General features: G+C 38.8%; 3 protein-coding genes across 12 annotated transcripts in view; 1 reads left to right on the top strand and 2 right to left on the bottom strand.

Annotated features, from left to right (window-relative positions):
• Positions 1–8,120, bottom strand: part of NEK11 (NIMA related kinase 11) — an 82,360-nt gene extending 74,240 nt beyond the window's left edge. For 2 of the 4 annotated variants that reach the window (XM_063155772.1, XM_063155779.1), the window contains exons 1-2: positions 7,996–8,120; positions 4,563–4,818 (exon numbers count right to left, since the gene is read on the bottom strand). In XM_063155772.1, coding sequence (XP_063011842.1) covers positions 4,563–4,732 — 170 coding nt within the window. In that variant the 5' untranslated portion in view covers positions 4,733–4,818; positions 7,996–8,120. Of the gene's footprint in view, positions 1–4,562; positions 4,819–7,995 lie in introns of those variants that run through there. The other 2 variants (XM_063155784.1, XM_063155792.1) reach the window with 2 other exon arrangements.
• Positions 8,121–8,384: 264 nt separating this feature from the next.
• ASTE1 (asteroid homolog 1) lies at positions 8,385–13,371 on the top strand. The gene is made up of 4 exons (XM_063155762.1): positions 8,385–9,709; positions 11,259–11,469; positions 12,457–12,652; positions 12,907–13,371. The coding sequence occupies exons 1-4, from the start codon at positions 8,390–8,392 to the stop codon at positions 13,199–13,201; spliced, it is 2,022 nt and encodes a 673-aa protein (XP_063011832.1). The 5' UTR covers positions 8,385–8,389; the 3' UTR covers positions 13,202–13,371.
• A 3,861-nt stretch (positions 13,372–17,232) lies between these two features.
• ATP2C1 (ATPase secretory pathway Ca2+ transporting 1) overlaps positions 17,233–26,401 on the bottom strand; it is a 61,836-nt gene continuing 52,667 nt past the window's right edge. For all 7 annotated transcript variants that reach the window (XM_063155740.1, XM_063155699.1, XM_063155688.1 and 4 more), the window contains 8 exons: positions 25,872–25,922; positions 24,930–25,096; positions 23,274–23,342; positions 21,447–21,563; positions 20,544–20,691; positions 19,831–19,926; positions 18,893–19,034; positions 17,233–18,060 (listed from right to left, as the gene is read on the bottom strand). In XM_063155740.1, coding sequence (XP_063011810.1) covers positions 17,927–18,060; positions 18,893–19,034; positions 19,831–19,926; positions 20,544–20,691; positions 21,447–21,563; positions 23,274–23,342; positions 24,930–25,096; positions 25,872–25,922 — 924 coding nt within the window. In that variant the 3' untranslated portion in view covers positions 17,233–17,926. The remainder of the gene's footprint in view (positions 18,061–18,892; positions 19,035–19,830; positions 19,927–20,543; positions 20,692–21,446; positions 21,564–23,273; positions 23,343–24,929; positions 25,097–25,871; positions 25,923–26,401) is intronic.

The following is a 26,401-nucleotide window of genomic DNA, read 5'->3' as shown; positions in this document are numbered from 1 at the left end:
CCACATGGATTCCAGTGAGAGCTGCTTTGGGTGAGTCCAAGGTTATCAAACTTGTCTTTGAATCAGGATTGTATTGGGCTGCACTAGATCTGAAATCATTGTGGCCACAGCTGGGACTGCCTGCCAAACTTGAAGGAAAACATTCACAGTTTCACTCCCTCCATTGCAGGTGTACTCTGAACTACAGCACGAGAGCATCAGCTGCCCTTCCAGAGCTTCAGCAAGGAAATTATTCAGACACTTAACTCCAGGCTTTGACTGCTGTAACACTGCTCACAGAATATGAAAGTCATGCTTGGCCACTCAAGTGGAAAGCTCATGAAGGCTCACTTCTCAAACTGCTCTAGCTAAATCCACAAGGTCAATGCTTTTATGGTCTCTTATTTGGGCCAAGCATGACCGTACCCCGTCAGCCGGCATGGCACAGCAGCTGAGCCTTACATGAAAAAGCAGAGGTATACGTGACAGAACCAAGCACTTTTTACTAAGAAAAGCTTATTTAAAAATAAACCTCAATCAGGAAGGTCCAACAGCAAATGTACCTTTGATCAGTTTTCAAGAGGATCGTGAATATTCTTTCACAAATCCAAAATGCCCTATAAATTCCAGTTTTACTTTCTGGGGATTTTTATTAAACAAAAGAGAAGAATAAAGGAAAGCAGCGTAATTAGATGAATATGCACACAACAAATGGCAGGGAGTAATTTGTTTCTGTTTTAATCAATTCAGCATCAAATGACCATTCCATTGGAATACCTTCAGAGAAGCAAATAGGCAGCAAACACAGGGATTTGACAACACAGCAATCTGCTGACTGTCACTTGGATATTCATAAGGAACAAATCGCTCCCACCTTTAGATTTTATATCATTTGTTATAAGAAGTCATAAATAATTGAAAGTCACATGATAAATTATTCAGCTAAGCCCACAGTTTCCAAGGAATCCTAGCATGAGTCTGGATTAAAGCTATAATGCAAATCAGATGCAGAATTTGAGCTGACACCCCACAGTTTCCACACAGTGGAGCAGTCCAGGGAGTTTGGCTCTTGTCAGCATGTCCCTTCCACCACAGGGACACATAAATACCTTGTGAATATTTATGAACTAGCAGCCCCTATTGCCTGCTGTGTGCTTCAGCTGCTTGCCCATACTTGGTTATGAATCAGTGACACTTAACCCAGAGCTTCCCTCGGCACAATTGATCAGGACATTCATTTTCTTTAAGTGAAGGTGCTGTCCTTCAAGGCTAGTGCTGAACTTATCTCTGCTGTAAACCGTTTTGTCTTTTACCTGTTTTTGTTAACAGAGAAAATATTCAGGGGGACTAGCATAGAAGTGACTGCAGGAATATTACTTAGATGCAAAAATGCTGCTACAATCTTGCTACTTTCTTTATAACCTAACCAAGTTATCTGCTTTGGTTAGGTCTAGAGCCATACTGTCCAGGAACAAATAAATATCAAATAATTCACAAAGTAAGACATCCTGTCTAAACTGGAACTAAGAAGCTTGCTTTGTACAGATGTGTCTCCTGTGCTTAACTGACTTTAGGGTCTAAGATATGAATTCTGATCTAGTTGCTTCCAAAAGAAGGGGAGAAATTGATAATCTCTCTCCTGTATAGATTGTTTAGTACATGAGAGACTTTGTTCATAGTGAAGAACCTCCCAGGTTCTGACCTCTCTATGAGGGCATTCTTTTTGTTCTCTACTCTGCTGCTTTCACATAAATTGCAGGGACTTGTATCTGAGATATTTAACCCCCTGTCATACTCAATGAGAATGTTACAACAGGAACAAAAGTTCTTCCACCAGAAAATAAAATTTACCAAAAAAACAAGCATTCAAAAAAACAACAAACAAAAAACTAAACAAAAAACCAACCAAGCAACCAACCAAAAAAAACCCAGATAGGAACTTAAAGCTACAGGCAAGGAATGTGTCATAGAATGCAACACTTAAGAGGGACTTGTAGTAAGGGATCTACATATGGCATTATACTTGCGGTACTTCATAACTTAATGTTTATAGATTAGACAAGTCAACCATATCATACTGATCTAGTATGGTCTGAGGAAGGCAATAATCCTGATCCCATCCATACAAAGAACTGGAGAGAAGCATGAAGATGGCATGTACTTCTTAGAAAGGCAGGCACTGCTGGCCTGAGCAGCCCTGAAAATCTTATGTGAAATAAATCTGTTCGTTTGAGGTATGCTCCAAACAATCAACTCTCTCTTCTTCCCAGCTGAAGCAACTCTGTGCATAACACTTCACTCACCACAGATATGATCCTTGAGAGGCAACAAAATAGAAGGCACAACCTAAAACTGTTCCTAGAATCATGCAGAAGCTTTGCTGAGCATACTTGAAATCAGACAATAATCACTGTTAGTCTCTGCATTAACTCATTCTGTAGACAGTGACTAATGGAAAATCAAGAGAGATATCCCTGAACAGCTCCCGTAGCAATATGTCACTTTTATTCAGAGTTAGTATTCCTATGATTTATTCCTATATTTTTTCAGAGTGCTTTAGACTACTGTAGTTTTCAGGAAATGATCTGTGGCTGTATTTACACAGTACATAACACTCAGCACATTCTAGATCATCTCTGAAACAATAAAAATAGAATTCTAATTCTGCAGAAATCACAGTTCTGTTGTTTGTGGGTTTATTTCTATCAAAGTGCCTTCAGAGCTGTATTAAGATCATTCTTTTTAACCACGTAGATTTTCATTCAAAAATATCTATAACACAAGCAACAACCAGTACGGTTCCATATGAGATTATCTGAAAGCAGTATTGAAATGTGACTCTAGCATATTTTAACACCTTAAAAAAACAGCATTTCTAAATCCTACACTCTATATCATTATAAATATAATGATAAATAACCTGTGCTTTCATGCTCAGCTGGGACAGTATTTTTGTCATCCACCAGCACATAAGTGGCAGAAATTTGGGGGGATTCCCTCGTCGATTCACGCTTGAGGCAAGGAAGGAATGAACTGTGATAGGCGAGCACCCCCTCGTGATGGAAGGCTTAAACACAGCATTGTGCATCTCAGAGCACTTGGGCTGGTTAAATGCTGATGTATTTCTATTGTACTGTGGTCACAAAAAGAGACTGATAAAAAATTAAAACTAAAACCAAAAACATTTCATTTGATATTCAGTCTCTGTCCTGAAGATAGCAGAGCACAGACTCAGGCTCATCCCTAACAAAACGCAGGCATGAAATGCTGCAGGCAGTGAATGTTTGTTCAAGGCAGTCACTCAAAATTCTTAAGAAAAAAATGAAAATAACCACTTAAAAGCTTATGGAATGTTCCTTGTTTTGAGGTTTGGCAGGTTGTGCTATAGCAGCAAATGTGTGAGACCCACATTTCATTATACTGTTAATATTGCAAGAATAAGTTTAGCAACAGTTGAATTCTGAAGTGTCCTAGAAGTTCAGGTAGTTCCTGTCATCCCATCTTTTAACATAAAAATAAAATGAAAAATACTGGTTTATTGGTTTTAATGAAATATTTCATTGAAGAACATTATTTTGAGAAAAGTGTAGCTAAGTCTGTGACAGAGTCAAAACTGCTTAAGCCATGTGAAATAAAGCTAAGAGCTTAGAGGACACTAACTGTAATCCAAGGACCTGAGAAGCTGCAAACTGATGTAGAAGGAAAACAATTGACAGAATTATGTCTTGGTTACACTCTTACTAAAGCAATATTGCCAATAATGGGTAGCCATAAGTAGCAAAAGTGAGGCACAAATGAATCAGAAAAAGCCTTTTAATCATATAAGTGCTCAGTAATGTGTCCATCAATAAGGACCAGTAAATCCCCCCTTTTTAAAGGAATTATATATTTCTGGCTGAGGACCAACTTGATTAGATGTTTCTGACTTTAGACAAAGAGCCTTACAAATATTTTTGAATAAAACAAAAATATTTATAGTTAAATTTCACTTGGTGTAAGTATTAAGGTAGACAAAAAGTTCTACACAACAGAAGTCCAGCCACAAAAACCAACATCAAACCCAGACACAGGAGTGTCAACACTCTGAAAATGTTCTTTTTTCATTGTGGCTTCAGGATCCCAAAGGGTTTATCAATAAAACTGAAGAGACTTCTCCAAATTCAGGCAAGCTAAAAAAATTATCAAGATTTGCTGGCAATTAAAAAGAAAAATTCAAACCTTCTACCAGTTAGGTATACAGCAAATAGAAAGGTGTTTACTGGAATTTCTGTACCTCTTCCTTCTCAGGTTGTATTCAGACAACTCAGTTATAAAATTAGGTCATTGATACTGTACAGGGTTTTTTTTGAGACCCCTCCAACAATCTGAGTCTTTACAGTAACACAGAATCAATTCCTGAAAGCATCCAATTAAGCATTATCAAAAAAATCTGCCTCTACCTTACATCCTCACTAAAGTTAGACAGTTAAGGTTGCAACATAACACCAAACTGAGAGATGAGACACAAATACAAACAAAATATCTACAAAGCAAGAAATACGTTCCAAACATTTTTATTTAAAGCATGTGAAGGGTTTACTTACAATTCTTCTCCTTGTTTTGCTTTTTTGTCATTAACCAAATACACACTTCCAAAGCTTCCATTGCCAAGTTTTCTCTGAATAGTGTATCTTCTTGCAATCACAGCATCTGAGCAAGCAGAATTAAATCTGGCAACAGTGATATGCTTAGCAGTTTCTTGAAATTTCAGCATTTCTCTGTGTAACAAAAACTACACAAATTTCTCAAGGATGTAGCTTTCAAATCCTTTTATTCTTCCATGGATGTTCACAGAAATCACTTGAAACAGAAAAATATTGATTTGTCAATGTATATTTCTTATTAAACTTCTCATTTAATTCTGTGGCAGTGTTTACAGTACCCAGCTTGCAGCAAACACAAATTAAGTGGAATCATTAGGTGCTAAACTGCAGGCAGCAGACTTGATAAACAAACTCCAGATAAAGTAGATGACATAGTCAGTCTTCCTCTAAATGAACCTTAAATTAATTCACTGAACTGATAGCACAGTTCCCCTAGATATGGCACTCTTCCTCACCACCTGTCTTTATACCACCACAGTACCTGACACCAAAAATATCTGCATTTCAGGATGCTAATTTCAAGATTTTTGTACATATTGAAGCATAACCTCCACTCCTAATTTGATTCTCTCTCATCTCTGTTTTCTCTGCTCTTAAATTTAGCCCTCAGATTTCACCATCTGTTCCTGTGCTGACCTCACAACTTCACCATGACTCACTACTAGTATCTTCTGCAAATCAGTTTTACAGAAAATCTGCAAGACTTCCAATCAAACCCAACTCTGCCTAAAGTTCATTTCTCCTTCACTGTGCCCTTTCATAACTCCCCTTTCCAACCTTTCCAACAAGTCAGCTTTGGTTGGGGAATTCTTGTCTAACTGATTCTGCAAACATAAGGACTGCAAAGGCCAAAGCTCTGGCATTTCTGTGGTTTTCAACTGCTCAACACGAACTCAGAGTAACATTGTTTATTCAGCCTTCCTCATTCCAAATGAAAAAGGGGAGGTGTTTCACTGCACATAACAAAACAATATTGTTTTCATTGCTTTATATAATGCTACATGCATCATTTTGCTGGAAGATCCTTTGGAACAAGCAAAGGTCTTGCAAGATCAGTGTTGCTATTGTTACCATCCACCAGCACTGCAGAGCAGCAAGCCCACACTGGCTTTGCTCACCACATCATTTCAAGGCCAAGGCAAGCACGTAAACAGGATTTTCCTTGTCTTGGTGGTGGTTTTGGAAGAGCAAAGACAAACTGCCTAATTTTAAAAGCTGTACAACTTTAGGTTACAAGTCACTGGCTTCTCTGCCAAATGAATGAAGAGCCTAAATTAAGCTAACAGAGTTGCATCTTGCAACAACAAAGTGTGTGTGTGTGTGTGTGTGTGTGTGTGTGTGTGTGTGTGTACAGGCACAAGAACCTATTTACCTATTTTCACACCCATCTGCTGAGCTGCTGTCACACTGTACCAAAAAGCCTGACATTGCACTGTCACCATGTTATGAAACACAGATAAATTTTAATTACCACAGGACATCTTAATAATACAAATCCTGCATGTTTTTAAACTACAGCACTCCTAATACTGTTTCTTTGTTCTCTTTCAGCAACACTGACAAGAAATTTGAAATTCCAATGCTAAGGAAAGAATGTCAGCTAGAAAATTATTTCTCTGTAACTCCAAATCTGTCTGAAGGAGCTCAAATGGATCATGTTGAGGTGTAGAGGATGGGAGGGCAGAAAGATGAACTCCATAAAATATTATGCTGCCAATTCTAGAAAGCTTATGCAATTTTCATTTACTGTTATATTCTCATAATTACTGTGTTATGCATGCCTTCATAAATTCCTTTGGAAACAAGTGCACTTAGAAAAACTGCTGAGCTATCTACACTTTTTTTTTCTTTCTAAAGTCACTTAACACAGCTCGCCTTCAAATTTTCCTACTTACTTGGGCCTAGGAATGTATGACAATCCTTTACACCACAAAACCATGCTTAAGATCAAGTAGCTCTTGAAGTTTAAACTAAGTTTAACTTCTGTGCTTTATTTCTAATAATGCCTCCAACCTTTCACTCTCTATGCTTCAAGTTCCTTCCCTATATAACAATAGTAATAATTATCATGTAACTTTGTGAAATGCTTTAGTGTCTACTGCTGAAGAGTGTTATGAGGCAGGGGCCAGTGACTGCCATTGTGGCATCACAGGTGCATTTTAACGGCACAGAAGAGGTGGATTGCTGAGCACTGCATTGGGAAGAAATGCCTTTTAGGAGCCAACAGACCTTAAAGATTCACTCAGCCATAAGACTGATGGATTCTTCAAGAAGTACATGAATCACAGCCTCTCCTAACTCACTCAAACCTTTAGCCCAAACTTCCTTGTGTTCCTTTCCTACCAGCGCCCACCTCCCACTGAGCAAGTGTTTCCCAAGAAGCAACATCAATTGCTTCATTAAAGTTCAATAACCCAAAGCAATCAAGTCTCCAGCTCTCTTTTCCTAAAACAAATCTCAGTATGCCCTATCCAGTATCTTTGGTAAGGAGTTTCCTTTGTCCCATGCACCATTCCCAAGTCCCATCTCAGAGCCAGGCAGCCTGCTGATGCCAACCAAACCAATGCAATTACATTGTCTGGTTCACTATTTTTTAATATTTTCTTCCCTGCCTAGAGTTAAATCTTCGTTTTTGTGTTTCAAACTAAAGGAAAATTGCTGGTTAGGGTTTCATAGCTCCACCTACACATGCTGAGTGCAAACCATCTCAGCTTCTTCCCTGACCTTTCTTAGTTTCTGTAAGATTAACCTTCAGGTTTCTTTAGCAACAGCTACGATACTCTGACATTTTCTGCTTCCAAGATAATCCCTTCTTTGCCAATCAAGGCCATTTTTCAATTTTATCAGGTTTTCTTTTTATTCCTTACAAACCATTGTTTTACATTAACATTTGCCACCCTTCATCCCCTGCAGCACAAATTCTTAAGTCTTTAGCTCTAAATATCTTCAGTATTTACCACCTTGATTTTTTTTTTCCTGGTGATGACTTCCCTGGCCTGCTCCTTTAAATGTTTTGAAAAAAAAAAAAAAAAAAAAAAAAAAAAAAAAAAAAAAAAAAAGAAGAGAGATTTTCCTTGTTTTTTTCCTTAATGGAAAAAAAAATTATAAAATTAACTTTTTAACACTGGCTCCATTCTTCTTTTTAGCAACATCTTTACGAACCCAAGGCTATAGCGACATCACCTTACTTAGCTCAGTTTTTTACTCTTCCTAGAGAAATGATAACTAAATTTTAGTATTAGTGCTGGTAGCAGAGGAGTTTGAGGATGACGGTAAAAGGGGGACAAATGCACTCGACTGTCAAATTTAGCATCTCTCTGGCGCACATTCGGGAAGCCGAGATTCCCTAGCACAACTTCAGGGGTGTTATTACCTTGTTTCAAGACTGTGTGAGACTCAAAACACCGGGTAATACACACATAGCGGGGAGCGAGGGCGGCGTCCCCGTTCCTCACCCCTCCGGGACAGGCGGCACTCCCTGTGCCGCAGGTCCGCGCCGCTTCCCGCCGCTCCAGCGCCCGTCCCGCCGGCGGGGCTGCGGTGCCTGGGGGTGCCCCGTGTGCCCTGGGGCTGGCCTGGGGCCGGCAGGGCGGGAGCGGCCGCCGCTCCCGGGACCCTCAGCGCTCCCAGCCCGTCCCGCGCCGTTGGCGGCCCCGTCGCCAGGAGACGGCGCGCGGCGCCCGAGCGGGAGGAGCGGGAGGAAGCGGATCCGGGATGGGAGGGCCATCCCCCCTGCGCGGGTCACTGCCGGCACCGCTTCCGGCGCCATGGGCGTCCAGGGGCTCACGGGCTTCGTGGAGGAGCGCGGCGTGTTCTTCACCGAGCTGCGGGTGCGGGACACCAAGCTGGTCATCGACGGCAGCAGCCTCTACCACTGCCTCTGCTTCGCCCCCGACGCCGACTTCCGACGCGGCGGCGACTACGGCGCCTTCGCCGCGGTCGTGCGCGACTTCTTCGGCGTGCTGCGAGCCTGTGGCGTGGCGCCCTTCGTGGTGCTGGACGGCGGGCGCGGCGCCAAGGACAGGAAGCTGCCCACGCTGCGGGGCCGCGCCGCCGAGCAGCTGCGGGCGGCCCACGGGCTGTCCCGGGGCGCGGGCGGCTGCCTGGCGCCGCTGCTGACCCGCGAGGCCTTCGTGCAGGCGCTGGGCCGGCTCGGCGTGCCCTTCGTGCAGTGCTTCGCCGAGGCCGACCGGGAGATCGCCGGGCTGGCCAACCGCTGGGGCTGCCCCGTGCTCTCCCTCGACAGCGACTTCTTCGTGTTCGACCTGGCGGGCGGCTACTGCCCGCTGTCCCACTTCCAGTGGCGGAGCGTGCGCGTCCCCGCCGCCGCCGCGCCGCACGGGTGCTTCGTGCCCGCGCGCTGCTTCTCCGCCGAGCGCTTCTGCGGGCACTTCGGCAGCCTGAGCAAGGCGCTGCTCCCGCTCTTCGCCGTCATGCACGGCAACGACTTCGTGGGCCTGGAGGCGCTAGAGGCCTTCTTCAGCAAGGTGCGCCTGCCGAGGGGCTGCGCGGCGGGCAGGGGCGGGAGGCACCTCCGCCTCCAGGGGCTGCTGAAATGGCTGGCGCAGTTTGCGGAGCCCGCCGAGGCCGTGGACAACGTGCTGAAATACCTCAAGAAGCACCAGAGGGAAGAAATACGGGAGCTTCTGTGCTCGTCGATGGAGGACTATGCTCCGTCCGACGTGAATCTCGAGGACTTCTTTCAGAATGGGAGCTATGAGTGCGAGGCTGCCAGGAAAGCAGACGTGCCGCAGTGGGTACTTGATGCTTTTGCGAAAGGTAAGCTGGCCCCGTTCGTCATCAATGCCCTGATCCTTAGAAGTACCTTCCTCCGCGTTCAGGTGGAGAACATGCAGAGACCCAGTGCTCATGGCACGGCTTTGCCTATCCGACAAGTTATCTATGGACTGCTTCTGAGAGTATCTCGCAGTACTGAAGATGCCTCTCCAAGTAAGCAGACCAACGAGCTGCCCGTTGTATGTGAATTTGACAGATGCCAAAAGACACTTAAAAAAACATTTGTTCAAGCAGCAAGCCTACCCCCAGATTTTTGTGATGATCGTTTTCCTTTGGACAAGTTAATGGAGGTAAATGGTTGTCACAACAGATCATAGTTAACAGTGTGTCACGAGTGACACAAAAACAGTTACTGTAACACAGAAGTATCAGTGATATGAAGCTACATCAGGTTGTCTTCACTTCCTTTCCTTCCTGCCCCCTCCAAGTGTACTAAGACAAATTATGAGAAGTTGTAGTCTGTGTGTATATGCAATACTCCCTGCATTTTTCATTGGAAGCCCTTATTTCATCCTATGTATTGTTAAACTAATACTTGCTTTTTTGGGAAAGGATTTCAGTTTCATGTAGTTTAGGAAAGTCTGATTTTAGCACTACAAAACCTAATTAGTATTTGATCATTGTGTAATGTTTCAGAGCAGTGTTCTGAAACAAAATCTGACTCATGCCTTTTTACTAGAAGCCATTATTCCAACTGTGAATGCTGCAGCTGCCCAGCAGCTTTACCTGCCCCGAGTATGCTCCTGCTAACATGGCTCTCATGCTTGCCAGACAGAGCAGAACAGCACCTGAGAAACACCTGTAAACCACAGGAAAGTTGTACTAGGTTAGTTCCAGTCACCATTGTAGCACTTCAGTGTAAATTCTAATGATTAACACTGTAACTCTTGCCATAATGGGAAGTAATCTCCCATTCTCGAGGTTGCATAACTGAGGTTTTGTATGCAGAAATTTCTGCAACGTCCAGAAGTACAATCCATATGTTTTAATTCTGCATTTTTAAGGCACATGTGCTCTATCCATTCTGGCAGTCAGATTGACTGTTGACATATTGAATGTTGAATGTTTTTATCACTTGCTGGTGGCTCCTTTGTAAAGGAACCAAGTCTATCACTGTTACACCCATTAAATGCTACAGATAGCTATGGGTCCATAGTACAGGTTACTTTACACAGGTTATTGGCACACACCTTTTAAACAATACGCAACACTTAAGAGTTTCAAAAAATCAAGTTTCATGTTGAGAGACATTAATGACACCTTACTTCAACATTGGTGTGTGTGCTGTTGGTTTAATGAATTTGAGCTTTGCTACTACAACAATTTTCCTTAGTGAATATATAGGAAATCTCGATTGAACAAAAGGTTAGAAGAAGAAATATTCAGCATTTAAAGCGCTCCAGGCAAAACTGATTTCAGTTGCTCTTCTGTTGTGGGAGTGTCTGCCTAAGAGTAGGCAAAACAATCCTAATCAAGGTTTACAAAGCACTCGGATTGCAGCTGAGCAGCCTGCTGCAATTCTGCATGCATGGAGGTGTGGACAAAGCTTACAACATCACTTTCTGGAAGTTAAATGGCTCAGCAAAAAGGGAACATGTGCTAGGAATGAATTACTTACCAGTTACTTTTATCTTCCTCCCTGATGTTTAACTGTGCCATTTTAAAAGTCTTAAGTAGTATTTAAAAAAATATTTCCTGTTCAGATTATCTATGAAACTGAAATAATTTTTTATCAAAAACCTATAGCGGTAACTAATTTAACCAGGAACTTATTGGTCTTCTACAAATTGCTCACAACAGATCAAGTCTCTTACCTCCACTGTTTAAATTTATTTTCAGGTGCCTGTTTCATGCCGTCAGATGCTTTTCCTGGAGACTCTGGGAGTGAAAATGAGTTCCCTAGAACCTTTCCCAAGTCATTTACAACTCCCTGTTGCTGTAACATGTTACTGGATACGTTGTTCAGAACCAAAAGTTAAGCTGAACCAATTAAAGGCTCTGCTTCTAATGATAGTTTCTGGAGAACTGCAGAGGATAACTGATGATCCAGGTATGTCTCCAAAGAATACAATTTTAGGTGTTCATCTAGTACAGAAATCCAGACCAAAGCTCATTTTTCCGCACTTATAGGGAGTTGTCCAAATTGAGAAAAATTAGCCTTGATTTGCACTATATCCTGAGGTGTCACACTGTATGCGTTGATATGCACAAAGAAAAAGTGCTAACCATCAATTTAACATTTTATATAGGTAAAACAGTACTTTAACACATTGTAAAACATTAATTTGCCTTCATAAGTACTTTCTTTAGGATCAAAATATTAATTCAGATATAAAAGTTATAAAAAATAAGCTTAACATGCTCAGGCATCAAAAAACTACTCTTGAACCTTTTTTTGTCTATGAATTGCAAATTTGAAAGTATTATATAATCACAGAAATTGCTTCAGTAATGTTTATACCTGTTAGGGTTATGGACATTTCCTGCAGGAGTCCTTCTTTTGATGGTAAAGATGATGCATGCCAGAGTTATACAGTTCCTTTAAGTTCTGGTTTATAGAAACCAGACTGGCAAGGTTTCCAGGTGGGTTGTAGTGAGGTGGAAAGCTTGTTTGGATTTGATCACACAGAATCAATTAGGTTGGAAAAGACCTGAGATCACAGAGTCCAACCCATGACTGAGCAAAAACCACCCTGTCAACCAGACCATGGCACTGAATGCCATGTCCAGTCTTTCCTTAAACACCTCCAAGTACAGTGACTCCACCACCTCCTGGGGCAGCCCATTCCAGTGTCTAATCACCCTTTCTGGGAAGAAATTCCTCCTAATGTCCAACCTAAACCTCCCCTGATGCAACTTAAGGCCATTTCTCCTTGCCCTATCAATTGCTACCTGGGAGAAGAGACCACCCCACCTGGCTACACTCTCCTTTCAGGTAGAACCAGGGAGAAGACATTACTCTATATATTGCAGATACCTTTTGTACTGTTCACAGCAGAACATTTATTTCCAAGTTATTTTTTTATTTATAACCTAGATCCCACAGTTCTACCTGCTGAAGATGACAGTGTTGCATATAACGAATTTCTAAAATGGAAGGAAAAGAAAGTGCAAAATAACGACTTTGATTTAGATGCTGCACACAGTTTTTGCCAGTGGCAGTGCTGCCTTCAGATGGGATTGTATCTCAACCAGCTACTTGGTACTCCTCTCTCTGAGCCAGACTTAAGTAGGTAAGGTTGTTCCAGAGATCTGCTTTCCACACAAGCCCCTCCCCTGATGGAATGAATGTTTCATTTTCTCTGTCAAACTCCTTTGGTTTACTTACAGCAAAACTCCCTTCTTAAAAGGAGTTATAAAGAAAAATACATTTGGCATAGGAGTTGACTGTTGGATACTGTATGTTTTTGTCATCCAACAACATGTTTCTGTACTTGTCCCGTTGAGGTGCAATTTTAAATGCAGATTTTATCCTTCTTTTGGGCAGGCTTTACACTGGGACCCTTGTGCACAGACTGTATCAAGAGCTTAAATCAGCACCTTCAGTGGAAAATCTGTTTCTCTTATCTCCAAAAATGGCTCAGCTTTATCTGGTTTTGTTAAATACCATGGAGTCAGTGGTCTCTCCAGACTTCTTTCAGAAGATGACCAAGACCAAATCAGAGTCCTGCAAAAAAAGGAAAGCATCTCATAAGAAAAAAACAGCCACCCGACATGCTGTGCCAGAAACTCAGCATTCATGCAATGTTAACAGGTTTGCAGCACTGGAAGTGGATGACTGAAAGCATTATTCTTGGAATAACTTCTAATGCCATGCTGATGAAAGAAGTAACATTAAAATATGACTGTATTGGAATTTGTTTAACTGTTTTCACACAAGTTCCTGATTCAATCTTTACCAAAAACCTTGCTTCAGGGGATTTTTATTTACCTTTTTGTAACTTGCATTTTGTAACTTTACATTTTGTAACTTATATTTGTATAAAAGAAATGCTGTCTAAAAGTTGTGGTGTTTTGTTTTTCTTTAAGGGTATCAGTCTAATTGAAAATGAAGCAAAGTTTTTCAGCATTTTAGAGGAATTCTTTTCCTGAACATTTATAGTTGGCTCTGCCACATCGCCCTGAACACTTCATTTACAAACAATCCAACTTTAAAGTTTGTGTTTGAGGAACACAGTGGTCACAGTCTAACAGTTGAGATTAAAATAGAAACTCACAGGTTTAAAAATACTGTAAAAATCAGTCATTACTGGTGGAGTACTTTTACTGGCAGGGAGAGGTAGCTTTGCTCAGTGACAACTGAATAAGTTATGCTTGTAGTATTGCAGGCTCTGACAATACTCAGGGAGAAACTTCAGATTTTATTTCTCCCCCTTCCCCATGTGATGTGTTAAAGAAAGAGTTACATGCACACACAAAGCTGTCACATGGGAGCAAGTTTCTACAGGTTTGCTAATTCTCAGTAATTGTCACAGTAATTGTGTAAATACTCTGCTATTAAAGCTGTTGTCACTCTTATTCTTTCTACAATGGCTATACTAAAAACCAGACCTGTTCTGACTTTCCCTATGTACACTAATTACCTCATAAACCCTTGCTATCTACATAGTAATACTGAAAACCAATTTTTTTTTAATCCTATATAATCTATTTCTCACTGCTTTGCGTTAGCAAACTTTCCAGCATAATCAGTCAATTTATATAAATACTTTTCTTATTAAACTATTGGTTTTCCCTATGTAAAACATAGTTATGTTTATGCTTTTTGTTCTCAAGAATCCACATATATTTTCTTGCATTTAGGAAAATCATGACTTCCACTTCTAATCATCAAAGTTTTGCCCATAACTTAGCAGCATTCAAGCTTGATTCCTGCACTGTGTGCTCGAGTTTTCAGTCCTGCTTATGCTCCCTGTTACCTCTGTTCCAATGGAAATAACTCACAGTATCTTAGGATTTAGAGGAGAGATCTCCCATGCCATACAGCTGAGTGTTAATACTGCCCAAATGTAGTCAATGAGAAAATAATGGATCTGCGTTAAAGAGAGAACTAGTTTTGAGATAGAACCTGTCCTGGCAAGATACAACTTTTTTTCCAGTACAAAAGCTGCTACTTACTGAACTACCAGCAGATGGCACGAACACCCAACCACAAGCCAGAGCCTCACAACCCATTTCCTGTATAGGTTTATACGTACAGCAGCCTACAGCATCACATTTCCATCAGATGACTTTTAGTAAAAAGTTGAAAGGGGTTAGTTATTGATTTTACTAACTAAAACCAAATTCTTTATTGTCCAAATCATCCTCTTCTCCATTATGATCCCATATGCTTTATTCTACCAAGCCTGTAATTCCCTAGTTTTTAATCAGAAATAGTCACATTGAAAATAAGTCTTAAATGTAAAAAGGCAGGTGTATTTGATTCCACTTTCTTAGTGCTGGTGAGAAGAGAGATCTTTATTTACTCTAAATCCCATATCAGAAAACTGCTGGAGATCATAAAAATTCTTGAGAGTTGCTAAGAAACCATATTTTCAATTAGATAATTCAGAAGATTAGAATAAGGTCAAATATTCCACTTTGGGATTTAAAACACTGCTATGGCCACATGACATTTTGAGAATGCCTTTGGGAAAGCTGACTCAGTTAAGAATTACTGTAGTGGAAATATGTTCTCAATGCAGACTTCAGCTGTTCTTTATTGCTAATTGAATGATACAGATTCATGCAAAACCCAGTCCTGTAGGCTGAAGAAAATAATTACTGATTCTAGGGTTACCATGCAGAATTTAAAGTATTACAGTTTTCCTTTTTGACTCATTATAGGTCTTCCATCTTCTTTGAAGGAAAATTAAAAAATAAAGGGCCTTTACTTATTAAAGCAAAATTCTTTATTCCATGCTTCAGTAGAAGCAAGTTAATTGTTGTTGCTTTTTCCTACACCATAAGAAATGCCTCTTTATTTTTATGGAAAGTTCCCACTATTGATTCAACTACTCTGGGAAAAAAAAATCTCTCTAACCTGCTGTAAGGTGCTAATGAATCACAAGACAAGCCAGAAGAATGGCAATGGAATTCAGTCCAGGCATGTTTTATATATAATGACATTGAACTAGATTTATGACTTAATAGTATTTTGCCTTCCATTGGAAAACACAGCACCAAAACTTCTGGCAAATGTAAGTGAACTACATTCAACTAAGCCCACCCTGCAATAAGGCAAAATTTTTAAGAGACTGAAATTTTATTTGTCTAGAATAACATACCTTATTCAGAAAGTGGGACTTGTTCTGGGAGAGGGGCACTTGGTAACATTTGTTTAAAGTAGCATTTGTTTAAAGACTTTGCAATGACAATTCCAATCTAAGACAACAATCGAGCATTCATCTGTACTCACCTAGATTTCTGGGACTCCAAAACCAAGAGCAGATCACAAAGCAGTCAAATCCCATGGAGGAGTATCAACCACGAGACTTATGTGAAAGATACAGCTGCTGTCCCTTCACAAAATCAAAGTCTGAAAGATTCTTCATCAGCATGCACTGTCAGCTTTTACTACCTGTCTTTATTAATGAATACTAAGGATTTTATTAATGAAGTGTTCTGAAATTGGAAATACTAATCACTATTGAACAGTTACAGTCCCACTTGCCAAAGACAGTAATTGTTCAACAACTGTCAAATTTGTCCAACTTCTGAAAGGCAGAACTGCTGTAAGAAAGAAAGTTCTGCTTGAAGACACGAGCATTTCTGTAAGAGGTCATGTTGTTCAGGCCCTCCCAGCTCAGTGGTAACAGCCCCAGGAAAAGAAGAGGACCAAGTGCTGCAGGATCTTTGTCTTTACACGATCACATCTCCAGCACATTGGTAGTCCAGGTGTTATGGGCATACTGAGGGTCAGGTGGAGCCATGGAGGAACTGCATGTATAAAGCAGACTGAATGTGCATTCATGTTCTGTCTGCAGCCCCATTTTCTGGCAAATTTCCTAGGAGTCCCACAGGCAAAAGGAAGAATTACAAGTCCAGTAATATTAACAAGGAAATTTGTACTGCACTTTTGAGCATATGGGGCAAGTCACAATAGCAACTGCAGAAATACCCCAGTGTCTGTTCATGACAATACCTCCTCAAATGACAGGAGGAGCACTGTGACAGCATGGGCCTGAGCCAATGCCACATTTTCAGGCTACAGTGAGGAGAGATCCACATGCACAAGTTTACAAGGGAAAGAAATACCACTGTGTCTTTGACTCTCCACAGAGACCTTTAGACATCCTTTTTTCAATACGCTTTTAGGTGTTAGTCTTGCCCTGTTGTCATCAGTGTCATCTCATCATCCTTTCAGGAAATGCAAGGAACTATTTTGAAGGAAAGCACTATTTCCAAACAGTGAATATTAGAGTATTCAGACATTGTAATATATTAAAAATAATTTTACAATGTCAAAACAAATCTATTATAATGCTTTTCTAACCCCAAAAGTAAATCTGTAGGTTAAAATTCAAAGTTACCCTACCAGGAAAAAGGGGAGTTTTTTTATGAACAGGAAGGAAGGAAAATGAAGCTTCTTTGAGAGAGGGATGGGGTTTTTTTGCCCAGCCAGGATTATTATATTAATTTTCTAATTCAGTACACTGCAGATAATTTCCATAATTATTGTCTTATAAATCACTCAAGTGATCTCATAGTCATAAGCTAAAGCCAATATGGAACAAGACATGAAACAAAGCCTGTATCTGCAATGATATCAAAACAAGCTCGTTCACTTCATGTAAATGCCAGTTTCTTTTAAAACAAAGAGACAACACACTTATAAGAAAAGCAAACATTTACTTCAAATTGCAGTATAGGCTTTTCAATCACAGAAAAAGAAAAGAAAAACAGTGATCCGACAGCGGTCACATCCTGTGCAAAAAAATAACCAAATTTGGGATACAAAAAAACTGTAGCACAAGGTACTTGAGCCGCTTACACATTGCAGGATAAAGTAAATAAATACAGTAGCTAGAATATGGCACTCTTGTGACAGACTCTAAACCCAGTGGAATGCCTCTGAAATATTTTTATCCTTGTATTAGTAGCAAAGTCCCACCACCATAAAAGTAGAATAGTACAATGCTTTAAATAAAAACAAACTAAAATATTTATATCTAAGAGAAGGATTTTACACAGTTATATCTTTTAAGTGCAGAAAATGGGACTTGGGCTTAGATCTTTCTTTAAATTAATCCCTGCCCCCTCCCCCCCACAATACCATTCAATCTTAAAAGTAAATTTATGTTTGAGGAAAAATGTTACCAAAGTTGCATAATTTCATTTGTTACTTCCACAGTTGGAAGTTAAATTCTAAACAGTCTTGAAACATGTAGTTCCTCATTAGCCAGTGAAACAAAGGACTTGTCAAAAGCCCTCAGGATTTCTTTATCCTCCAGATAGTGTTTTGCTTTCTCCAACATCTTTAGACAGCAATCGCTAAGTCTGCAAACACAAGAATGCAATATGCATCATACATCAAGAAAAGATGAAGTTGATGAAGAACTTCCACGTTTCTGGATCTTTTCCTTGCTTCTTTCAAACTTCTTTATTAGCTCAGTCACTATGCACACAGAGGAAGTGAGTCCCAGAAGAAATAGTAAATCTGGAAAAGATAATTAGCCTTCTTTAAAATTGCTATTTAAGGCTAAGGGGAGACATAAAAAAGAACAAGACCTATGAGACTTACAAATTTTCTCCCAGTCATTGGAAAAGTTCAGGAGAAATAAAGCAAAATCCAATATTTTGCAGGCCCAGAAGATTAACATGCATGGTTTATGCACAAATCATAACTACACATAAGATACTAAAAGCTTTTAAAGTATCTCATAGACTTATTTTCAGCAACATAATTAACTTAATTCTGAAAAAATAATATTAATATGATCAGAAATTATACTACAATAAATACATGTATTTCATTACAATCACTTAAATCCAGAAAATTACAGAAGCAATAAACCTTTGCCAACAACATTACCTATCTATAGCTTTTTAATAAATTTACCCTATGACAAAGCAATCAATATTAAAGGATTGGATTTCTAAGTAAGGTGCTTATATTTAGAGAAAAAAATTTGTGAACTAGTTAAATTAGCAGTGCTCAGCAACCTAATAAGTCAATAATTTTGCCTGTAACAAAATTTATATTAAAAACTCCCAAATAAATAAGCACCTTCATATAAATTTAAGAACACACTGATCAGTTATGTACCATATGCTTTTAAATAAAGGTTCCGAAAGAAAACATCTAGAATGATTCATAAAACTAAAAACCAATCAATGAAACAAACAAAACCCCTACCCACAAAACAAAAAGCATCAGCAAGCTTTGTATTCCTGCTGTATACAAAAAGACAGAAAGTGATCTTACAGAACCACACCACATTTATAACTTAATCCTTAATGGACAGTTTTGAAAAGGGAACTGTTCTTACCCAAGACACTCAGGCTTTCTGTTTGGAAAACCTTCTGAAGTGGAGGAAAATAAATTACCAATAACTGTCCCATTATAGATCCAAGGACAGCGTAGCAGAACATTTTGTTACTGCAAAGTCCAATCTCAAACACAGATTTTGTCTGTAAAAACAATCATATGTTACATTAAGATTACAACAATATGTAATCTTGATTATCTAGACAAGAAACTACAATTTCTTTTCATCCAGACTTTTAGCAAAATATAAAGTATTCCTGTTGACCTCCTAGATAATCCAGAACAAGTTCTTGAACGGACTAATTGCATTTTCTCCCTGGCAAATAGAGTACAAGTCTTGTCATCATAGTCAAGAACTTGCATATTGATCTCACTATTCCACAAGTACAGTTCATCAGAAACAGATTTCCACTACACTATTCCATAACAGATAAGACCACAAATTACAGTAAATGTAGTCATGTATACTATTACAACATTTCAGACTTGTTTCCTTAAAATAAAAAAATATACACAGATTAAAAAACACAGACCAGTTTCAGCAATTTTTCTTGAACTATGGGTTTAGGATTACAAATTATAAAAGCTAAGGCCTTCAAGAAATTTCACATTCTGGTAAGGCTGCTGAACTGACAGAATTTCCAGGAAGAGAAAAAAAACAACCAAGTATACACAGCAATAGAAAGGACCATCACACTTCAGCTCTTAATAACAACTTTCTTGCTTTTGTCAGGACACCACCAAGTAAACAAATTAAGTAATTAATTTATCTGTAATTTAAGAAATCCTACCTAATAAATACATAAAACTCTGAGCTTAACAGCAGATGTGAAGTAAATCTGCAGGAAAAACACTTGAAACAAACACAGTAAGATCTTCCCTCAAAGAAAACTGATTATTGTGTTAATACTGTGTAAATGGACAGTATGAATCACTTACCTGAGATCTAGAACTCAAAGCATTGAACATATCAAAAAATACAAAACAGGTGAAAGTCATTGTTGTATCTCGTGGTGTTATTACATTGTCTCTTAACTGCCAACAAAATAAAATGAAATGGCTTTAGCATGCTTTAAACCCTCCACAATTAAACAAAGTCAATTAAAGAAATTATTACAACAGTTCTACAATAAGTTTTACCAGTTAGGGAATGAAAGCAAAAGAAAGGTGTCTGCCCCAAGCTGATTTATTAAACCATACATGAAATCACCTGTAATTTATAAAAATTTCTAACTCCAAGCTAGGATTAAATGAAGCCTCCTGACCAACATTTATTCTAGCACATGGAATAGCAGGAGTTCTATGATACACTAGCAAATGTTCACATAACGTTTTTCTCTACAGGGAAAACAAAGTCAAATGGCTGTTTCATAATAATCTGGTTAGAAGATTTACATAATTACTTTCTATGGGCAAAGTTTCCAAACTAGATTTGCAACCTGAAAAAGTCTATGTTAAAATAGAGATTGGGGATAAATTTCACTTTTCAACAACTGTTTTGCAAATCTTCCCTTCTACTCTGCTAGTATAAAATAAGCATGGCCAAAACTCATGACTAAGCTCATATTAACTCTGAATTCCAACTGCTGGTATAAAAAGGATTTCTTTTAATTTAGGTTGTTTCTACTCTAGGTTTTGCACTTTTGTCATACCTCTCTCCAGAAGACGAACAGTGTTCCACAGACAATAATTATTGATGAAACCAGTATTTTAATGATCAGGTTTTTGGTCAGAATGCTGTCCTTCAGATTTCTTGGAGGTTTTCGAATAATATCTTTATCCACAGGCTCCACCCCAAGGCTTACAATTAAAAGAACATTTTACATTTTTATCATCATAAAATTAATTCACTGCTTCTAACTTAAGCATTAGGTTTTCTGAGTTGACAAAAAGATGATTTAATTCTAGTTCCTCACCATCTCTCACCCTACCATCTACTTGCAGTAAAGAGGGTCAGAGAAAGAACCCAGAGGGAAGCCAGAACCCTGCATGCAAAATTCACGGGCATATCCACTAGCCCTGCTACTTCCATGTAATTAGATACTAAAGCAAACTAAATAGAATTAACACAGAAACATACTACAGACATTGAAGTTCACAGAGAAAGTTCACACGGAATCACTGGGTTAGAAGAGACCTTCAAGATCATCACATCCAACATGTGCCCTGACACTTCAACTAAACCATGGCATTGAGTGCCACATCCAACCTTATTTTAAACACATCTAGGTGACTCCACCTAGGTGACTCCCTGGGCAGACAATTCCAGAACTTTATCACTCTTTTGGTAAAAAAACTTTTCCCTAATATCCAACCTACAGCTCCCTTGGCACAGCTTAAGGCTGTGTCCTCTTGTTCTGTCATTTGCTGCCTGGAGAAAGAGACCAACCCCCACCTGACTACATCCACCTTTCAGGGCATTGCAGAGAAAAGTTTGATACTTCTGAAACATCTCACTGAAGTTTAACATTTCACAGTGCCCTTTATGATCAACCATTTCCCTTGTTGAAATAAAATGAATACAGAACCCAACAGAGTTAAGAGTAATTACTTACCTTTGAGCTGGAGGTCCATCCATAATAATATTGATCCATAAGATCTGCATGGCATTGAGAGGATTAGGAAAGTTCATTAATGTAGCCAGTGAGATTAAAGTCAGTGCTGCTATACTCCTGTTGAAAGAATCCATTTTTACAACTGTCAGCATTGAACATTTCTGAAGACCCACTGATAACTGCTTTGTAATCATCATTTCAACTGTTTAAGAGTGGATACATATTTTGACAATGTGAATCATGACTGATGTTGTTGAACTTTAAAGATAGAGCATGAAATCCTTTCAAATACTCATTCTGACAAAGTCCATATTTAAAACAACATTGGTTCTAGCAATAAAAAGGCAGCAAATTTGCATTTTAAAACCTCCCAAACTTCGGTAACATTTCAGAATTATCACTTACCATCACCTAATTGATGGTGAGTGATAATTCTGAAATTTTTTTATGGGGGACTGGGTCCTATCATTTTCTTGTGCCAAAAGACAAACTTCTAAACGTGGTTTTGAAAAACAAACTGCTTTTCCACTGCTGACGTAAACAAACTTACTCTGTGCACCTGTCCCTGGTTTGACTGGTCAGTCAAGACAAGGTACTACTCAAGCTCCCTAAAAATACCTACAACCACTCCTCATTACTAGCAAGATGAGAAGGCAGGCCAAAGACTGAAAAACAGATTAGCTGGCTGCAAGCTCAGCATTAGAAACCTCTGTAAACAAGTATGCACTACTTGCTCTCGGTGCAAGATTAAGAGGTTTCATAACCAAGGAGAAGAAAGTAAGGCTTACAATAATTCCAAATTTAGCACTGTACTGAACCCTATTATGCTCTCTCTGCAAAGAGGGACAGAAAAAACCAAAGGGTAACTGATTAATCAAAAAAGGTAAGGACATTTTCTTAGAACATCTGTGCTTAGTTATTTTTCAGCAGCAGATTCCTAGGCTAGTCTTGGTAAGACTGGACAGGACAGCTGGTAAGACTGAAAGTATATGCCACTTGTTACAGTGTTTATGCAGGTAAACATACCGGTCTTTTCTCGGTTTTGTTGTGTTGGGAGTTTTTGTTGTGAATTTTGTGTTCTTCTGGAGGGGTTTTTTTGAGTGGTATTTGTTGTTTGTGGGTTGGGGTTCTTGTAGAGCTTTTCTGAGTTTGTTTTATCAGAGGTTTCAGATTTGGTTGTTTGTTTTTTAAACTTCTACAAATTTCAGACCACTCTGAAATGTCATGAAGGCTTCAAAAAAGTACACAAACAACATGGTGAAGAGAAAAAACATGTCCCTGAGTCCAGATCCAATCAGATAAACTCACAAAAAATTTGAAACTAAGGCTTAATAAACTCTTGTCCTCTTACCTTACATGTGCATTATGTAGCTAGCACATGAATCCTTGTGTGCAAGAAAAGGAATTCACCTTCATATAGTTAGCTCATTCCACAAACCAATACATGGATTTCAGAAGAACTACCCTCCTGATTCTCTGGCTTCCTCCATATGAATACATGCACTGGTTAAGGAGGGACTGACTATGAGCTTCCCATTTAAACAGGGATCCAAAGGCAGCTCTGCTGCTTCTCATGATCCCTTCAGTAACTCACTTTACACATCTCAGCAGAAAGAACTATGACAAAGTTACATGTCTGTTTATTGCACTAACTTCTGGGTCTTTAAAAATAAAACAAGCCACCAAACACAAAACAGTGAAAACTCAAAAGCACAGTATATCAGCATCCTCCTCAAAATTTACAGTATTAACATGAATTAATGCATCTCCTTCATGCTTTGATTCATTCACAAGAAACTTCTGATACTGACAGCTTTTCAAACTTACGTGCTCAGTTGAAATCTAACAAAATTTTTTATATTATTATAAATTCCTTTACCCTCTTCAATTGCAGACCTGCAATTAAAAACAAAGATTACATTACAAGACAAATGAATCTACTGCCAAAAAAGCTTAAAACAAACCAAAAAAGCTATTAATTTAAGCACCAATAAAACCAGAAAGAAGCAAATGGAGCTGAGGTTCTTTTAACTTTGGTAGTCATTGTTTTTCAACTTGACTATAAGAACCCAAACTATTTTGTGATTGTGAATAATCACAAGTTATTTATGATTATTCAGGATGCTTAACTTTGAAAGTGTAATTATTAGAGTAAGATCTCCTTTATGTTCACAATTCACCACCATCCTTGACCCTTCTAAATCAAGTCAGATTATTAAAAAAAAAAAACAAAACAAAACAAACAAAAAACCCTCAAAATAACAAACTCCAAAAAGCCAACAACCCCCCCCCCCCCCCCACTTTAAAAAAAGCACAGCAGTACAACATGGCTTTAGAGGACCATGCATTCTTCCTGTACCAGAATGAAATATGTACAGACCATCTTCACAACCCCTAGTACGTGTCACAACTTGCCTATCACATTATCACAACTACTGCAGTGAAAAAGGATTTTCTGGTACCCAAATCACACCTACTTTGCTGCAAATAAAACTGATTTTTTTTCTTACGCTCCCGCAAGAATTAAACAGCATTCCTTTGGTAACTTAAAACAAAGATAACTTAAAAGGTGGGGAAAAGATGTAAAACTATGGAAGTTCATACTTTTTTTCCTTAGCATTCATCACTCCTCTCTCTCTCCTATTGAGAACTCTCCTGATGACACGAGCAAAACTGGCTAACAGTCCAGCAAAAACCTCACCAAGCCCATGTAAAGTACTGACTACAGATGTCCTTCCTATGTACTCTTCTGCCTATGTTAAAATGATTCCCTTCTCTGTTATGGTTTTGCATAACAGCAAATTTCTGTTGGCTGAATTAGTGTGACAACCTCAGATCATATTCTGACATACTGTTACATAGGCAGATTTTCTTATACTGCACTTTTCACTTCTTCCCAAGGGTTAAATGTCATACTTTAGAACCAAAGTGTTCTGGGATTGATGCATAATTTCAAAATGAAGGCTATTTTGCCAGACAGCATATCAGCTCTGTCAACAATCACTACCTTCAAAAGTCAGATGAATTAAAGTCAAAATAGGATTAAGTTTAGCTAAGCTCTTTTTGAAATACACTGACCAAAAAAATGAACAAGTACAAACAGCTGGTCACCAGACACTAATAACCTATTTTCACCTGTGACATCTAAATAGTTAATATTTTTTTTCCTTTTCTGAAATCACCACATTTAAGAGTTGAAAACAGAGATCTATGTAATTTTTTAAAATCTTGAGTGGAATGCTCTGTCATTTTTTCATTAGTTTTATGCTTCTGAAGTACAAAATTGAATGAAACCTACTAACCGCTAATAGACTCAATTTCACCTCAGTTATGTTTCCAAACATCTAACACTTCTGACTGAGCAGAAAACTCATTTACAGCAGCTACAAGCTCATTTACAAGTTCAGGGAAACTTCTATTTGTTTAACCCAGACATCATCTCATTAAAGTTATATAGTACAAATGTACATAAAGGCCACCTACATTATTGTCTGAAAATCATCATCCACGAGGATCATATCTGCTGCCTCTTTACAAACATCTGTTCCAGTTTGTCCCATGGCTACACCAATATCTGCAGCCTTCAGAGCAACAGCATCATTCACTCCATCTCCTGTCATAGCTACCACAGCACCATTATTCTGCAGGGACTAAAGAGAGGGAAAAGAACTTAAATCAGGGATTGAAATAACTCATTCTATAAAATTATTCTAGATACAAGGTTTGTGTCACTGCTCCCCCTCCCCCATTTTTTATAGTTGCACTGTAATATCCTAAAGAAAAAAGCTGCTCCTTCTGTTCTAAATAGCTTTTATACAAGATTTTGGGTTAAACTTCAGTTCATATATTCACAGCCTAAGGCTAGGCTATTTAAAATCTGCCTTTAGGCAAAAGAAAAAAACTCTAGTGAAAGACAGAAGATATTGTATTTCCACATTACCATTATCACCTTCTCATAAGTCATGCATGCATCCCTATGGTCTCAGTGTTTTGACTTCTCCTTATTGTTACTTTTCTGATTGTTCCAATTGTTACACTGAGTCCCCCCTTCTTTGCTACCTTCTTTTGTTAACTTCTGAATAGAGGCATTGCCACAGACACAGCTTGAAATTCATTCCCTTTTATCCCATCTGACAAGTATCAGAAATATGGTTCTTTCAAGCTCCTAGTCAATTCATCTGCAATGTGACACAAAATCAGAATCAATCCCCAGCTCCCTACATAGAAGAAAGCACAATGTTACCTACCTATTCCTTGTGGGCACTATGCATTTTTCTATGTAATATTTTCAAGTACACTTCATTGCCAAATTAGATGCATATCTGATTTCATCTTGACACACTGTAGCACATTATAGTATAAGTAAAGGCAGCACAGGCAATACCCACAGCAACAGTCCAGCATTTGAGCCTCTATAAGACATACCTTTATAATTTTCAATTTATGTCGGGGACTGGCTCTGTAGAATACTGCAACCTATTAAAAGAGTAATGAAACAGTGGTGAAAATTTCAGATATGTAAAGAATTGCATTGGATTCTCTTAAGGTAGAGGGTAAAAAATACAATCAAAGGCCAACTGTATTCTTGTTAGCTCTTAAGCTGAAGCACCAGTGAGCTATGTTTTTAACTAAGTGAAATAATTTAAGAGGAGATTCAAAGTGTGTCCTGGTAAACAAAGTTAGTGCTGCTTATTTCAAGATAGAATGTGCAATTTAAAAGCCTTCTAAAATAATGAAGCAACTGAGGTATAATGGCTTGCTGCTGGCCTTCCTGACTAAATTCATGCAGGCAATTGTGGCACTGACTCTACAATCACCATCCTTTTTCCTTGTCAGCACAAGTGACAAGCTACTCAGGAGATTTCAATTTTACTAGTTTACAGCATATTATTAACAATTGAAGTTTTAAAGATAATCAAAAATTCTGACTTCAAAGGACCAATTTTCAGATTTTT

Source organism: Melospiza melodia, chromosome 1 (genome assembly GCF_035770615.1).
Source record: "Melospiza melodia melodia isolate bMelMel2 chromosome 1, bMelMel2.pri, whole genome shotgun sequence".
In the NCBI taxonomy this organism is placed as follows: domain Eukaryota; kingdom Metazoa; phylum Chordata; class Aves; order Passeriformes; family Passerellidae; genus Melospiza; species Melospiza melodia.
The sequence above is the reverse complement of the archived record's forward strand: the minus strand, read 5'-3'. Positions and strand labels throughout refer to the sequence as shown.